Genomic DNA, 18,352 nt, shown 5'->3' with positions numbered 1-18,352 from the left:
AGGGAACTGGAATGTGGGAGGGAATTCCTTACTGTTCCCAGTTCCTGAATGTGTCACTCTTACAGCAGTATTTGATACTAGGAGTGGTGCTAGGAACCAGACTGTCAAAAGTAGGATTCTGGGATTGATTTGCATTGAACTCAGAACTGAACATTTTGCCAATGCAAAATGGGCACTGGCAATCTGTGGCATGCAATAGCATCATGATTTCAGCTCAAATCTTCAGAACATCCAAGTTTTTCTAAGGCTGCCCCAACAGTAACTCCTATTCCTTCTAGTTATAGGACAGACATGACTAAAAACTCAGACCTAATTCACAAACTGACCTAGTTGCACATGTGAAAATTTAGGCAGTAATTTGGAAGGCATAGGACTCTGAAACCGGGAATGGGAACATTTATTTGAGCAGACTTGGATGAAGCTGAGAATCTTGAATCCCCCACATATCCCTGAGAGTGGAAGAAGCCTCTCATTTCCCATTTGAGGATGCTAGCCTTTCTTTGCTTAAAAACCTGTAATAAGTACATATGAGGCAGTTGCTTTGCATGGGGATCCCTAACCCTACTGTTGTTAACTCCCATGGCTTTTATCTAGGGTCAGAACACAGCACATTTGGAGGGTCAGGGGCATAATCTGGCTGAGGAGGAAAAGGCTTATACGCTAAAATAATTGCAATATTTTCTTAAATTTATATTAGAGAGCAAGAACTCGGGGGCAACTGTTTCTCAGACAGGGGTGCTCACAGAGGTCATTGTTCCTATGCTGAGGCCTCCCCATCTCAGAGCTGACTGCCAGCCATATCTGAGTTTCCATCAGCCTGGCTCACACTGTTCCCTCTGCCCTGATGATTGTATGAGACCCCAGCCCATCTAACTTGCAGCCCCACCCAAGCTGTTTGCAGTGGCTTTTCCATATGACTGGCCTGTCCTGTCTCAGGCTTCAGACATTCCTAAAATCTCTCAAACAAGCAGCAGCTAGTGTCAGCATGCTCCATACCTCTCAATAAGAGGCCCATGACCTGGCACTAGCTTCACAGCTTGGCCTCTCCTGGGCACTTCCAAGCCCAACACAGGTAGTAGCCATCTATAGATCACTCTGTAGCTACTGATGGGTGGCCCCAGGCAGTGGATGACTTTGCACCTCCCAGGAGGCCCCAGAGCTAGTGCACCCAGTGGAGAGCTTCAGACCATACCAGATTATAACTCTATACATCCACAAGTGACACTCAGTGATCACCAAAGCACTCAGTGAGCACCAAAGCACCATTGAAACAAGTCCTGCTCCATAGGGGTGTTTCTGGCACAACAGCTCTACCACTGTGGTCCTCACAGCCAATTGGCCTAGAGGTCAATTCCTCACAGTGACACCAACAGCAATCAAGGTTCAACTACAAGACTGTGCACACAGACCACATAGGGGTAAGCCTAGAGTGCCCAGCTCAGGTGACTGGGGAGGCTGAACCACTGGGATCTACAGGACACCTACTATACAAGGCCACTCTACCAAATCCAGGAAACATAGCAGCTCTACCTAATACAAAGAAATAAACACAGGAAGCAGCCAAAATATGGAGACAAAGAAACATGTCACAAATGAAAGAACAGAAGAAATCTCCAGAAAAATAACTAAATGAAATGGAAGCAAGAAAACTACTAGATTCAGAGTTCAAATCAATGGTTATAAGGTTGCTCAGGGATCTTAATGAGAGCTTCAAGGGACTTAGTGAGAATTTCAGAATAATGTACAGGGATTCAACAGCAGAGTAAAGGATTCCAAGAATCAAATCAATGATTTGGAATATGAGGAACCAAAAAATACCCAATCGGAAGAGCAAAAAGAAAAAATGAATTAAAAAAATATGAAGATAATGTAAGGAGCCTATGGGACAACCTCAAGCATACCAACATTCTCATCATTGGGGTGCTAGAAGGAGAAGAGAGAGATACCAAGATATAGAAAACCTCTTTGAAGAAATAATGACAGAAAACTTCTACCTGGCAAAAGAAATAGACTTACAAGTCCAGGAAGCACAGAGAGTCCCAAACAAGAGGAATCCAAAGAGGCCCACACCAAGAAACATTAAAATTTAAATGCCAATGGTTAAACACAAAGAGAAAATCTTAAAAGTAGCAAGAGAAAAGCAATTAGTTACCTACAAGGGAATGCCCATATAACTGTCAGCTGATTTCTCAACAGAAAATGTTCAGGCCAGAAGGGAGTGGCAGGAAATATTCAAAGTGATGAATAGCAAGGACCTACAATCAAGATTACTCTATCCAGCAAAGCTATCATTTAGAGATAAAGAGCTTCACAGATAAGAAAAAACTAAAGGAGCTCATCACCACCAAACCAGTATTACATGAAATGTTGAAGGGTATTCTTTAAGAAGAAGGAGAAGAAGGAGAAGGAGGAGAAGGAGGAGAAGGAGGAGAAGGAGGAGAAGGAGGAGAAGAAGGAGAAGAAGAAGAAGAAGAAGAAGAAGAAGAAGAAGAAGAAGAAGAAGAAGAAGAAGAAGAAGAAGAAGAAGAAGAAGAAGAAGAAGAAGAAGAAGAAGAAGAAGAAGAAGAAGAAGAAGAAGAAGAAGAAGAAGAAGAAGAAGAAGAAGAAGAAGAAGAAGAAGAAGAAGAAGAAGAAGAAGAAGAAGAAGAAGAAGAAGAAGAAGAAGAAGAAGAAGAAGAAGAAGAAGGAGAAGATATAAACAATAAAATGGCAATAAATACATATCAACAATTAAACCTAAAAATTAAAATAAACTAACAAGAAATCTAATGAACAAAATAAACTGATGAATAAAGTAGACCTAGATGCATGGAAACATGGAACAGACTGACAAATCTCAGAGGGGGGACAGGAAGAGATTAACCAAGAACTTGTATGCATATATGCATTACCTATGGACACTGAAAAAAGGTGGTGAAGGCCGGGAGTGGGGTGGGAACTGGGTAGAGGGGACATCTCTAATATTCTCATCAATATAGATTTAAGAATTTTTTATTAGAATAAACCTAGGTAATATATATGAGGATGGATTCTAAGGGTATTAGACCAAGGTGAACAGAACAGAACATCGGGTTGGGGCCAATTTTAGGTAGCCTAGATATAATACACTTTCCATATATTTTTTGATTTAATGCTAATATAGTAATAGTCCCCAGGGAATCATGCCACTTTGTATATTATGCCCTCATGTGACACCCTTCCACATTGATTTTTGGCATGGCTCTCTGACTTTCTTTGGCCAATGAGACATTAGCAAATGTGATACAGACAGAAACCTGAAAAGCACTTGCACTTTGCCGCTTGCTCTCTTTGTGCTGTTTTTGGATCAGCCTTCATGTTGAAGAAGCATGAACAATCTGCTGGAGACACATGGCCTAACTGAGAGCCAGCACCAACTCCAAGACTTGTGAGTCAAAGACCAGCATCCTCCAGCCAATCTGTCAATTGACTGCAAATGCATAAGTGAGCCCAGTTGACACCATGTAAGGCAAAAATGACTTGCACCAGCTGAGCCCAGCCCAAATTATTTACCTCCAAAATCATAAAAGCATAAATGATGAACATAAGCCACAAGTTTTATTATACAGCAAGAGCTAGCTAAAATACATGCATTTGCTTGAACAGCTAGAGATGGCACAATTGGCTTACTTGGTTGGCTGAAACCTGGGCTCAATAGCAAGCTACATTCAATGGTGTTCGGTTGACAGAAGAATTTCTCTGACATAATGTACAGGAAGAATTCTAAAGGCTTAGAGAGATAGGAATAATGGAGTAGTTTATTATGTGTAACCTGTCCATCTTTCCTCACCCCACTGGGCCCTGAAAGTGTCCAAGGAATATTCACTTCACTAAAGTATTGAGAAATGCATTAGTGAGGCAGCCCCAGCAACCTTAAACACCTCCAGGTAGACCAAAAACAATAGTGGGAAATGCTGCCATTGAGATGGGCTTCCTAATTTCAGTGGGGATAATGAGATCCCAGAGTGGCAATCAGAATTTTTTACTCAAAGTAAAAAAAATCTTTGGTGGTGGTTGACCCTAAGAATTAAACATATGGCCGGACTACCAAAGCAATAGAAATATAACTTGAGTTCTCACAACTGAGAATCACAGCTTCTTACATTCCCAGACCTTATTAGTTCACAGATCTGAAGCTCCGGGTTGGAGAGGAAGAAGAGACCCCTTGAGAAAGGACCCTGCAACAATACCACAAATACTTACTGTAGCTCTCCCTCCAAGCCATCCCCAAATCATTTACTAGGGTGTCTGTGCACTGGGAGAAATGGAAATACCCTGGCTTTTCAGGGATTCCTAACCACTGTTCTGAAATGATGCTAATCCTTAAGAACCCCAAATGCCACTGTGGTCCACTGGTCAAACAGGGGCTTACAGTAGTCCCCCTTATCTGTGGTTTCACTTCCCACAGTTTTAGATACCTGCAGTCAACAGTGATACAAAAATATTAAATGAAAAATTTCAGAAGTAACTACTTCAAAAGTTTTAAATTGTGAGCCCTTTTGAGTATAATGATAAAATCTCACACTGATCAGCTTTTTCCCGACCCATGCGTCCATCCCTTTGTCCAGCATATATGTGCTGAATATATTCGCTGCCCATTTGTTACTTACTAGCCAGCTTGGTTATCAGATTGACTGTCACAGTATCTCAGTGATTGTGTTTAAGTAACCCTTGTTTCACTTAATAATGGCCCCAAAGCATAAGAGTAGTGATGCTGGAAATTAGGATATGCCAAACAGAAGTTGTAAAATGCTTTAAGTGAAAAGGTGAGATACTTTGAAAGAGAGAGGCCATATTCACATAAATTTTATTAGAGTATATTATTCTAATTGTTCTGTTTTATTATTAGTGTTGTTAATCTCTTACTGTGCTTACTTTATAAATTAAACTTCATCATAGGTATGTATGTATGTATGGATAGGGAAAATGTAGTACAGTATATATCAGCACTGTCTGTGGCTTCAGGCATCCACTGGATGTCTTGGAACATAATGCCCACAGTTAAGGGGGGAGAGGTGTATAGTGGCCAGGTGATAGAGTTTGGGCCTAATTCCATCTTGTCATGAATCTGTGATCCATAAAGCCATTAAAGATGATAATTAGGGAGACCAGTAAGCAACATAGTTGCTTATGGTACAATGACAATTTGGGAAAAAAATAGAAAATTACATGTTACAACTAACTATAGCTGAAGGTATGTACATGTCTGGAAGAAGAGCAAATGCTGACAGCAAAAATGAAAAGACTTTTGCTTGGATGATGAGATCATAGGTGTTTTTTGGTTTGTTTGGTCTTTCTCAATTCCTTAGACTCTCCCAAATGCTATTTTTGCTTCCCTTTTAAGAGGTACTTTTTTTTTAAAAAGACTTAAAACTCATCTAGCTATTTTATTTTAAAAATGTCCATTTATATACTTTTCAGTCAATCATATTAAGGTCATAAAAGGTCAGAAGGTCAAGTGTAGCCATTCTCCTCAATATTATAATGAATACTAGAGGCCCAAAGCACGAAATTCATGCAAGAATAGGCCTTTCTTCCCCTGGCTGCCAGCACTGGCTTACTTCTGGCACCTGGGACCCGGGCTTCCCTCGCAGCCCCAGCTTTGTCCGGAAGGTCATCCAGAAGGACATCCAGTCTAGTTAGCATATTACGCTTTTATTATTATAGATGCTGTAGTATAGAACATATATCATACTGCCTTATGGTCTTCTTTCCTGAAGAAGCCTGAATTTTGGGTTACTGGAACTGGGGATCCCTCTCACTATTTGGTATTCTGGAGAATAGCTCAAATCTAGGACCAAAGATGGCAGTATTTTGACAGAAACCATTATGCAACTGGGTTCCTAAGTTAAACACCACCAACCAAGGATTTAGCATGCAAACCACATATCTGAGGGCAGGTGGGGATTCAGAATAGGTGGGCTTGCTTCCCCAGTGGAAGGCCTTATCTGCCTGCCCTGATCTCCACAACATTAGGAGGTACTGCTCCTCAAACAGGGACCCCAGACCAACCCAGAGGACCTGGCAAACAGCACTGGGACCCCTCCCTTCTGAAGAGGGCAGCCAAATGAAAGGCTTTCAAACCTCTGGGAGCCAACTGGCCTGATGAATATTAAACTTACTGACTTGGATGGGCCCTGGATGGGCACTTAGCCAAAATTAGAATATCTGGAATACTTCGAAGAATGAACAATTGAGTTTCATTCTTCAAAGGCATTCTTTGATTTCTAAAGACAGGGAGTGGAGGAATTTAGGTATTATATGATTTGTCTGTTACTCATCTTCACACCCCTTCATTTTCATTAACTCCAAATTCTCCTTAGCCTGAGCACCAGTTCAAGAGCTTGCTTTAGGCCCTAAGACACTGTTATACTTGCTAATATACACATTTGGATAGTTCCTGGGTCAACTAATGCTCTGAGCTTCATGGCCCTGGCATAGAGATCAAATTTAACATGATGAAACTATTGTTGGTGTGTCTAGTCATCCTCCCCATTGACATACACATTGGAATCCACAGGATTTCTATAGTGCCAATAATCAAAGGCCTTGATTAATGGGTATCACCATATCCCAGACATAGAAACTGAGCCACTGAAAGGGTAAGTTAAAGTCATATAGAGACCCAGGAAATGAGCCTCCCTTTGGTGGTTTGACCATATGGCTACTCATCTGAAATCTTTTTAGGCACAGCATATTAGCATGCCAGAAATTTTAAATGTATATCATTGATTTCCAACAAGGTTAAAAACCAACAATAATCCAACAGACTGTTTGGAAGGAAAGATGTAGTTAAAATAACAACAAAACTACCACTCAACATGATGTAATTACAGATAAAATAAATGCTTTGTGATTCAGACCTCAAAAAAATACTCAATGACTTTTCTCCATGATTTGTAGTTGGCCACTGTGTACTTAAATGCTTCCTGTTGATTAGAATGACTTAAATGCTTTCATGATTCCAGTAAGCCCTAAAGTGCGTCATTTATGGCTTGACTTTGTAGAAAGCCCTGTCTGTGAGCTGATAGTTTCAATAGTCTTTTCCTATAGATAAAAATTACTGGCAATCTGTCCATTTCTGCAGCTAAAGATTTCCATTCATCTCTGCTCTGGGAAGTTTTTGAAAACTTAGGGAGAAATAATTCCCTTTGTTTTTACTCTGACAGCAAGAAGGAGCCTCGGGACATGAACTGGGGTCCAGGATCCAATGTGGTCATTTTCTAAAGTGCAATAGTGCTTGCTCAGTCACAGGCTGTAGAGGTGAGAGCGGATGGGTGAAGGGGTGGGCTGCCTGCCTTCCTCTGAGCACATGGTGGCCAGGAGCTGCTTAGCCTTGTTGTAGTCTCCTGGTTAAAGTGCTGGGTTGTGTACGGCCATTTGAAAAGTACAAACAAGCCTTGTGGGCTAAGGGATTCTTGTTCAGAGTCCAGAGGCTTCTTGAGGATGTCCCATCAAGTCACCCCAGCTCCCGAGATCGCGTGTTCAAATCTGAAGAGAAAAGTCCATAAACAGGAAAGTCACTTTTCTGATTAGAAAATATACAATTTCTCAAAAAAAAAAAAAGATTGAAGTGAGAAACTACTGCAGGAAAAAAAGCTCATCTATCTGGAGGCAGCATGGTTCAAAACGTCTCATTCTAACCATTGCCCTAGTCCAAGTCTTCAGCCTCTCTGTGCAGACCTATTGCAAGAGCCTTCTTTCCTCCATTCTCTGGGCTGCAGACAGCTCAGTGCTACTGCAGCACAGTTCATGGGGCTTCCCTAGTCAGACTCTTGTAGTTCCCCACTGTGCCAGATAGTTCAGTTTGTTCCTAGAGACTCAGTCTCCACCCTGCTCTATCCCGTTCGTGCCCTAGGAGGATGACATTGTAGACTATGCCACTGGCTTCCATCCCACTCTTTCCCTCAGCATAGGAGAGAAAGGAGATTGCAGTGAGGAGAGAGTGAGGTCAGGGTATGCGTTCCTCAGCAAGCAACCTCCCAAACAGGTTGCAGGTGGACTTTATCCCTCTGTCAAAGGCTATAGCGCCTTGTGGGCGTCCCCTCCTCTTGCTGTCCTCTCCAGGTTCTGGTAACTGCACCTTTCCTTTTCTCCTTCAGGCCTAGGGATGCTTAACTGTTCCCTGCTTTTGCTAATTCCAGAGTGCTTGATATCCCTTGCTGATATCCCTTAACCCTGCTCAAATCTTTGTTAAATAGTAAAAACTTGTAAAATTGCTTTGTCACCCCTTCTATCATTTCCTTCTGAGACCTGACTAAGCATCATGCCCAGTGGAAAAAAAAATCTAATCTCCTTTGCCTGGAATTTATGACTCATAATGTCCCCAACATTCTTTCCTCTTATCTCACTCCTGGCTCTTTTCAACTAGGATCACATGCCTTTTCCTACAGCTGCCCCAGTTCTCCCTGCCTCTCTGCTGTATCTCCTATGTCTCCTCTCTTTAGATAAGAAGCTCATAAAACAAACAAACAAATAAATACAAAACAACATAGAGATTGGGTCAGTTGCCAGGGGGCATGCAAAAAGCTGATCTCTTTTATTTTTATTTTAACTTGGACCAATAAGAACAGTTTTTTGAGTACCTTATCTCCAATACTCTATTGTAAGAATCTTGGATAACTAATGTTGTACTTAATTCACTCTTACAATTCCCACACAGTGTACCTGATGCAGAATCCAGAAAATAGCAGAAACTTAATACGTTTGAGAGTGAATGAATGAGTGAATGAATGACTAGCACTATACTAGGAATAATAAGACATTGTGTTTTTCTGTGATTATTTCATTCAAGAAAGTCACTTAACATCCCTTAGCCTTAACATCTCACTACCTCTAAAATGAGGAAGTCAGGTCAGTAAACTCTAACAAACCACAGCTTGATGACTAGAATAAATCTTTTTAAGAGAAAGCATAATATATACCTTTGGTATCAGTATCAACTACTACAGTTTACTGGTTGACATCGTGGTTACTTGTATAAAAGCAAGAAGCCATAGGCCCATATAGCACAAGGGAGTAAGGTTAGCTGCAAGAAGAATTTACACAAATGGAAAGGGCTGTGTGCCATAGACAAGGACTGAAGTGGCGTGGATTCTAGCTCCAGTTCTACCACTCAGTTATAAGATGACCTTGTACAAGTCACCTCATCTTTTACATCCTTCCAGGTTGGCTGGGCTAGTAATCTTTGAAAGGCAACTAAGACATTGGTAGGTGTTGTTGAAAGGGCATATAGTGTTTCCCTCCCTAAAGTTGACAAGGACCCAATGAAGAGTTCTATGCAATGCACTTGACTACTGGGATAAAGAGAAGTGAATGGGGAGTAGATAAAAGGACTTCAGAAAGTTAGTTCTTCATCTAGCAAGCATCCATATGTAATTAAAAGTGATACATTGGGACAGCTAAAAATGCATTAAACTACAGAGAAAATTCAGGAAACAAAAGAAGAAAACAATACAAGTTTCCATAACATAAAAATAATAATTATGGACCTTTTATATATCTATCCCATAAAGTCCCTACTGGAATACTTAAACTCTGCCATCAGGGCAGGGGAAGGGGTGTGAATGCTGGGGGGAGCGGGGGGCAATATAGAAACAATGAGCATGGCTCTGTTTTAATAAGATTTTGTTTATAAAAACTATTGGCCCCATGCTCCCATCCCCCTGTTGTCCATGTCCATTGGTTTGGCTTATATACATGTATACAAGTCCTTCGGTTGATCTCTTCCCCTTACCCCCGCCCTCCCCTACTTTCCTACTGGGGATTGGACACATTTGTAATACCTTAACTAATAAAAAAAAATCAATAAAATATATTTAAAAAAAAACTATTGGCCCCTGGTCAAAGTTTGCTTAAACCCCTTTTAGTTGATACATATAAATGAATAGTAGAGTGCTAACTCTGGCTGATTCTCATTTAATAGATGCCTAATGAAAGTACACTTTCCAACAGTGGTTCTCAACCTTCCTAATGCCGCGACCCTTTAATACAGTTCCTCATGTTGTGGTGACCCCCAACCATAAAATTATTTTCGTTGCTACTTCATAACTGTAATTTTGCTACTGTTATGAATCATAATGTAAATATCTGATATGCAGGATGTATTTTCAGGGGTTGCAACCCACAGGTTGAGAACCGCTGTAAGATGTAATAGGCTTTCAAGGGAAGAGGAAGATCCTCACCTGCTTTCTAGAAATTTGTAAGTTAGTACTTTGGGAACTGCAGATGTTACTCCTGTAAGCTTTTACCCAACATAAATGCTATAATTAATATACTTATTTTCTTTTAATAAATATATGGCATACAGGACATTAATGTTTATAACCTGGTCTGAGAACCCAATTTTCCTAAATCTTATAATACTTGTTTTCTCAGGATAAGAAAAAAACAATTTAAAAGTAAATGACAGCTCTGGCCAATGTGGCTCAGTTAGCTGGAGTGGCATCTTGTACACCAAAAGGTAGCGGATTTGACTCCTGGTCAGGGCACATACCCAGGTTGTGGGTTTGATTCCTCAGTTGGAGTCCATGCAGGAGGCAACTGATCAATATTTCTCTCTCACATTGATGTTTCTCTCTCCCTCCCTCTCCCAAACCTTAGTTAAAATGTTGCTATGAAGGTATCTTGTAGATATGATTAACATATACCATCAGTTGACTTTAAATAAAACAGATTATCTTCCATAATGGAGGTGGGCCTTGTTCAATCAGTTGAAGACCTTAAGAGCAACACTTGAGATTTTCCAGAAAAGAAGGAATTCTGGTTCAAGACTGTAATAGAGACTTCCCAGACTGCTGGCCTGCTCTACAGATTTCGGACTCCAGATTGCACTTTCAACTTTTACCTGAATTGCCAGCCTACTAGCCTGCCCTACAGATTTCATACTTGCCAGTCTCCTAGTGGCTCTGTTTCTCTGGAGAAGCCTGGGGTTCATTTTGTCTCTAACAACAGGTACCGGGTTTTCTTGGCTGTCTAAACACTGGGCCCCAGACCTGTCCTCTTTCCATTCCCAAAATCAATATCTCCATATCTTGATCCCCCTTGTTCCCAGAAGATATTATCTAAAATGTTAAATTAGTTCTCAATAAAGAGTTAATTGTTGGTGAGCAACTTTATAGAGGAGGAACTTAAAAAGCACCTACTGGGGTGGGTAGGCTCTATCTCCCTTCCTCTCTGAAATCAATAAAAATATATTTTTAAAAAGATTATGTATCTAGCTCACAGGAAAACTTGAATCTAAATCTCTTGAATTTTAGTTATACGCTCTTTTGTATAAAAATAAATAATTCAGGCCCTGGCCAACTGGCTCAGTTGGTTGGAGTGTCATCCTGTACACCAAAAGAGAGGTTTCAGGTTTGATCCCCAGTTGGGGAATGTATGGGACACAAATGATTGATGTTTCTCTCATTGATGTTTCTCTCTCTCTCTCTCTCTCTCTCTCTTTTTTTTTCTAAAATCAATAAAAACATATCCTCGGGTGAGGATTAAAATCACACAATAAAAACATAAATATTTCAGGCATAAAGCAAAGGGGATCATACAATGGAACATCTGTATCTCTGCCACCCAGTTTAAGAGGTTAAATGTGGTGTTTATAATTTCCGTGCTGTTTTTGTATTTTTACTTCACATGACTGTTTCCATAAACACTACTTAGTGGTTGTTTGCATGTATTTAAAAATCTCTATGATAGGCCATATGTTGTCTATATCTTTCTGCGATCTGTCTTTCCTCTCAAAATTATATTGTTCAGAATTAACTAACTCAAAAATACATCTAGCTTTGGTGCTTTAATTTTAATTATTGAATAGCATTCTTCATCTACTCTCCTATTGATTCATATTTTATTATTTCCAATTTGTTGCTATTAAATGTACCAGGAATATTCCTATGTGTGATTTCTATGATGTATGTTTATGTGTTGCTGACCTCTTTACATCACACCAAGTAAGTGCCAGGGAGGGGTGAGGAAGAGAGGAGGAGCATCACTCCCTTACCTCCCAGACGCTCCCTTCTCCCCTTAGAAGGTAGAGGGCGGGGGACTGTAATTGGCTGGTGGGGGTGGTGGAGCAGAATTAGGTGCATTCTTTCATTGACTTTTGATTGAGATAGTTACTCTATTTTGAATTTTATTTATTTATTTATTTTTTAAAAAATATATTTTATTGATTTTTTACAGAGAGGAAGGGATAGGGATAGAGAGTTAGAAACATCGATGAGAGAGAAACATCGATCAGCTGCCTCCTGCACACTCCCTACTGGGTATGTGCCCGCAACCAAGGTACATGCCCTTGACCGGAATCGAACCTGGGACCCTTAAGACCGCAGGCCGACGCTCTATCCACTGAGCCAAACCGGTTAGGGCCTATTTTGAATTTTAGATACCATTAAAAAAGGGTGTGAGTTTTTTGTTGTTGTTGTTTTTTCTGTTTATAAGGAAATATACTGGTTAAAAATGGTCATGCTATCCTGTTAATCCAAAGAAGTCACTCTATAATAGTGCAACATTCAGAACGGTGACAGGTTATAGGGTGAAAGATTTAGGAATGGCAGCAAGCCTTTGAGCATTTCTCAATTCCTCAAATAGAAGTTTCTGTCTTCATTACTCAAATCCTAAGCCCCTTCCTGACTATAAATTCTCTCTAGCTAGGAAAGAGTTTTTGTGAACTGGTCATTGACAGGCTTAATTAGCACATGGGCACATTTTGTTTGGTTGGTTTGGTATTTGAAATAGTTTTTGAAATAATGAGGGCATTTTATATAAAAATCTGGCTTTCTGTCTTCTCTAGCAATGTTAGGCTAGTGCTACATTGACAGAGAATATGCTCTCTGATTTGACACAGTCCCTACCTCTCCCTATCTACACCAATAAAAGAGAAACATGCAAATTAACCATACCTTCACGATGCCCACAAACCATGCCCACCAGTCAATTAGGAGTGAGTATGCAAATTAGTGGGACAAAGATGGCGGCAGCCACGGAGCCAACCAGAGCAGGCAGGAGGCTTGGGTCGCCCAGGCGACAAAGGAAGCCAAGCTTCCCTCCTGCCTGAGCCGGCGCCAAAGGAGGGGCCTGTGGGCGGCAGCCACGGAGCAGGCCAGAGTGCGGGGAGGCTTGGGTTGCCGGGACCAGCTGCTGAGAGAGGGGCCTGCAAACGGCCCTCAGCTCTCACCCAGGTTGGCCAGGCCCCCCAGCAGGGACCCCTACCCTGAAGGGGGTGTGGCCAGCCTGAAAACAGCCCTCAGACCCTCACCCAGGCTGGCCAGGCACCCCAGCAGGGACCCCCACCCTGAAGGGGAAGCAGGCCAGCCTGAAAACAACCATTAGCCCCTCACCCAGGCTGGCCAGGCACCCCAGCGGGGATCCCTCACATCATGGGGGCGTGACTGGCCTACAAACTGACCCAGCCCCTCGTTGCCGGCCTGCAAACCACCATAGGCCCCTTGTCCAGGCCACCCCATGCCCCAAGGGAACCCCTACGCTGATCCGGGACACCCTTCAGGGCAAACCAGCTGGCCCCCACCCGTGCACCAAGCCTCTATCTATGCTAATAAAAGGGTAATATGCTAATTAGTCCTATATAATAAAGAGGTAATATGCAAATTGATCATCATGCCCTCACACAAGATGGCCGCCCCCATGTGGTCACAAGATGGCTGGCAGGGGCGGGCAGTTGTGGGTGATCAGGCCAGCGGGGGGCGGGGGGCAGTTGGGGGTGATCAGGCTGGCAGGCAGAGTGGTTAGGGGCAATTAGGCAGGCAGGCGAGCGGTTAGGAGCCAGCAGTCCCAAATTGCGAGAGGGGTCCCAGATTGGAGAGGGTGCAGGCCAGGCTGAGGGACTGCCCCTCCCCCCGCCCCACCCCCGGGCCACCAGTTTGATTATACGAGACCTTTCCACTCATTTCATCACCTGCCTGGCCCTGGTACCCATCTGAGTTGATCACCTCTGCTGTCAGGCCTTTCATATTTCTTATGCTGAGCAACTGAAGTCAGTTACACAAAGACCTCAAGTTCATGAAATGCTAGGGCCTCTCCCATAGAAATTCACTGTAGGCCACATAGACCAATTTACAGGAATGAAGGATTTTTGTTTCTTAGGAAATGGATGTTTCAGTTTCAGTGTTGAGTCAAGAAAATGTTGTTGCTGATTCAGAGAAGCTCAGTATAACCTGACCTCGAGTCCAGCCTGTGCTGCATGTGTTTCCTGGATTCTGTGCACAGTCACAGGATGTGTTGTTTAAAAATATATTTTTTTAATGATTTCAGAGAGGAGGGAAGAGAGAGATAGAAACATCAATAATGAGAGAAAATCATTGATCAGCTGCCTCCTGCATACCCGACACTAGAAATTGAGCCTGAAACCCTGGCATGTGCCCTGACCAGGAATCAATCCATTACCTCCTGGTTCCTAGGTCAATGCTCAACCACTGAGTCATACAGGCTGTGCAGAATGTATTTTTACAACTGGCTTTCAGGGAAGTGGTGGGAGAAAGAGAAGTTACAGGGGCCAATTTCACTCTTTTGAGTTACATTTTGTGCTTATGTGTTGCCATATCTTATGTGTAAGCTAGACATAGACCCTGTTAGGGTTTCCTAGGATTGTTTTCACAATTAATGACTCTAGAATTTTGGGGATATATTCAGCAGAATTCTAAAATGATTAGCTCTGAATATTTTGAGTAGCAGATGCAGTTATTTAGAAATTTCTGTGATTTGCCTATCATCATTTTGGTGAACTCATATGTCACAACATGTGTTATTTTGGCAAGATGGACAGCTATGTGGTCAGCATTCACTGGTGGGAAGATGCCAGTCCTCAACATGACTCAGGCCTGTCAGTCCCCACCCCACACTGCTGTCCCAGGTCTAAACTTTTCATCCAACCAGCCTGAATGGTTTCAGCAATCTAACTTCTCCTGACCTCCAGATTACATCCTTTCTCTCCTACAAATTCTAGCTCCAAGTGTGTCAACCTCATGAAAAGAGTTCTATTCCCCCACCATTATACTTGACCCACAGTCCTCACTAAGTACTTAACAACTGTTGCAATAACAACGGCTATTGATTGCATCACAGCTGAATACCTCCCCCTTGGTGTTAAATTTTAATCATGTTTCTAAGGATGTGATCTCACATGTCCTGTGCAGTGTTCCCTAGCAGTGCTTAGCATTATAGGCAGACCAAAGGCTATATAACTATCCTGCAGCTGTACAGAAGTTATCATCTTTGTTCTGCAAGAAAGATATGAAACAATGCAAGTTCTAGAGAACAACTAGCTGAAATGCCATTGAATAGGAAGATTCTGTACAGGCCTAAACTATTCAGTTACCCTTTATGCATTAATAGCACAGTGGCTATTTCTTAATTCATGTTGGGAGAGAACAAGAGATGAAAAAGAAAAATCATGACTACTCATAGCTCTGTTCATTTCCCTCCTGTTTGTGGTGACAACTTTTTGTTGCATCTGAAAAAGAAAAATCCCAGTGACGGAATAAAATTAGTGAGAAAATTGTTCTGTTTATAGGCTAAAAGATGGCGGAACAAAAAGTCAATCCAAAACAGACCAGTGGTCAAGAAGATGGTGTAGGTAAATGTGGGACTCACATCCTCCCAAAACCACATCAAAATTACAATGAAACTACAGAACAACCATCATTGAGAACCACCTGAAATCTAACTGAACAGAAGTCCTATAACTACGGATATAAAGCAGAAGCCACATCGATACTAGCAGGAGGGGAAAAGACTCTGAATGAGCTGGTCCCACACCTACATGTGGTGGTAAAGATAGGGAGGGATATCTTGCTGCTGAGGTGCCCCCTGAGGAGTGAGGGGTCCTAGTCCCATACCAGGCTCCCTAGTCCAGGGTTCCAGTGCCAGGAAGGGAAGTCCCCATAACTTCTGGCTGTGAAAACCAGCTTGGATTAAGGCTGAGGGAGATGGAGGGTTCCTGGAGTCTCAGGCAGTTCCTCTTAAAGGGTCCATGCACGAACTTGCTCAGACTCGCTCACTCTGAGCTCCAGTGCTGTGGCAGCAGCTTGAAAGGCATGTGAGGGGCACATTGGGAGGAACTGAATTGTGTGGCATCAGAGCAAGGGCTGGAGGGACAGCTTTCTCCCAGACAGAAGTGCTGGCAGAGGCCATTGTTCCTTTGATGAACCCTCCCCCTCACAGAGCTGGCAGGCGGGCTCCATATCTGAGTCTCCATCAACCTGGCTTCACATTGTTCACCCTGCCCTGGTGATTCCCTGAGACTCCACCCCACCCAACTTGCAGGCCCACCCAAGCCATTTTCAGTGGCTTTTCCATACAAACAGCCATCTTGGCTCATGCTTTGGACTTTCCTAGAATCTTTCAAACAAGCAGCATCTGGCCTTGGCATAACCCCTACCTCTCACTAAGTGGCCTCAGTCCCAGCACTGCAGCATCCAGGCTTGTTTTGCAGCTTGGCCTCTCCTGGGCACCTCTAAGCTCAGCATATTTAGTAGCCATCTGAAGATTGCTCCATAGCTCATGCCGGGTGGCCCTGGGAAGGGCACAGGTGGTGGCTGACCTTGGTCTGCACTTCCCAGGAGGCCCAAGAGTCAGCACACCCAATAGACAGCTTCAGACCACACCCAAGCACCTCCATGAGTGACACACTCAAAGGGCAGACATAGCCAGCACGAGAGCCCCACTGAAGAATGTCCTGCTCCATGGGGTGAGCCCTGCACAGCAGATCCTCCATAATAGTCACAGCCAGTCCTTGCAGCCAATTGACCTGCGGGTGAATCCCTCCCATGGACATGCCAATAGCAATCAAGACTCAAATACAACAGGAGGGTGTACACAGCCTACACAGGGGGTGCACCTGGAATTCCAAGATTGGGTAATCAGGAAGGTTGTGCCACTGGGCATCATAGGACACCTACTACATGAGGCCACTCTACCAAGTCTAGGAGACATAGAAACTCTACCTAATACATAGAAACAAACACAGGGGGGCAGCCAAAATGAGGAGACAAAGAAACATGTACCAATGAAAGAACAGGACAAAACTCCAGAAAAAGAACTAAACAAAATGGAGACAAGCAATCTACTAGATGCAGAGTTTAAAACACTGGTTATAAGGATGCTCAGTGAACTTGGGGGAAGAGCAGATGAAATTATGTTTCTTGTTTTCCTGATAATTTGAATAGAGAGATAAGAAACACAAAAATGGAGCTAGAAAACATTTTTTAAAAGTCAAAAATGAAGAATGACGAATACTTTACAGTGAATCAACAGTAGAGTATATAAAGCAGACGATCAATCTGCAATTTGGAAGATAAGGAAACAGAAAACACCTAATCAAAAAAAAAAAAAAAAAAAAAAAAAAGAATAAAAAAAATAGGAGGACAATGTAAGGAGCTTCTGGGACAACTTCAAACCTACCAACACTTACATCAGTCAGGGTGCTGAAAAGAGAACAGAGAGAGCAAGGAATAGAAACCTATTTGAAAAATAATGACAGAAAAACTTCTTTAACCTGGAGAAGGAAACAGATATACAAGTCCAGGAAGTGCAGAGTGTCCCAAACAAGATGAATCCAAAGAGGTTCATCCCAAGACACATCATAATTAAAATGCCAAAGGTTAAAGACAGAGATTCTTAAAGGCAACAAGAGCAAAGCTCTTAGTTACCTACATGGGAGCTCCCATAAGACTGCCAGCTGATTTCTCAACAGAAACTTTGCAGGCCAGTAGGAATTGGCACAACATATTCAGAGTAATGAAAAGCAAGGACCTATAACCAAGATTATCCCACCCAACAAAGCTATTATTTAGAGTCAAAGAACAGACAAAGAGCTTCCCAGACAAGAAAAAGCTAAGGGAATTCATCATTACCAAACCAGTATTATAAGAAATGTTAAAGGGTCTTCTTTAAGAAGAAAAAGGAAAAAAATATATAAATAATAAAATGGCAATAAATACATATATATAAACAACTAGAGGCCCGGTGCACAAAAATTTGTGCACTCGGGGGCGGGGGGGAGTAGGGGGGTCCCCCAGCCCGGCCTGTGCCCTCTCGCAGTCTGGGACCCCTCGGGAGATAACGACTTGCTGGCTTAGGCCTGCTCCTGGGTGGCAGAGGGCACGCCCAATCCCTAGGTGCAGCCCCTGGTCAGGCTCAGAGCAGGGCCGATTGGGGAGTTGGGGCGCCGCCCCATCATGCACAGAGCAGGGCGGATCGGGAGGTTGCGATGCCACCCTCAGTCACGCTCAGGGTAGGGCCGATTGGGGGGTTGGGGCACCGCCCCCTGTCACACTCAAGTCAGGGTCGATGGGGAGGTTGTGGCGCCACCCCCTGTCAC

The 18,352-nt window shown here is 42.7% G+C and overlaps 1 protein-coding gene across 3 annotated transcripts in view; it reads right to left on the bottom strand.

Moving 5' to 3' along the window:
- Positions 1-5,670: 5,670 nt before the first annotated feature.
- The window catches only part of PDCD1LG2 (programmed cell death 1 ligand 2), a 54,728-nt gene continuing 42,046 nt past the window's right edge, over positions 5,671-18,352 (bottom strand). For 2 of the 3 annotated variants that reach the window (XM_014535690.1, XM_014535691.1), the window contains exon 6: positions 5,671-7,509. In XM_014535690.1, the coding sequence (XP_014391176.1) occupies positions 7,473-7,509 (37 nt within the window). In that variant the 3' untranslated portion in view covers positions 5,671-7,472. The remainder of the gene's footprint in view (positions 7,510-18,352) is intronic. The other variant, XM_014535689.1, reaches the window with a different exon arrangement.

The sequence above is a fragment of the Myotis brandtii genome, unplaced genomic scaffold (assembly GCF_000412655.1).
Source record: "Myotis brandtii unplaced genomic scaffold, ASM41265v1 scaffold149, whole genome shotgun sequence".
In the NCBI taxonomy this organism is placed as follows: Eukaryota; Metazoa; Chordata; class Mammalia; order Chiroptera; family Vespertilionidae; genus Myotis; species Myotis brandtii.
Note: the sequence above shows the minus strand (reverse complement) of the source record. Positions and strands in the feature narration are given on the sequence as shown.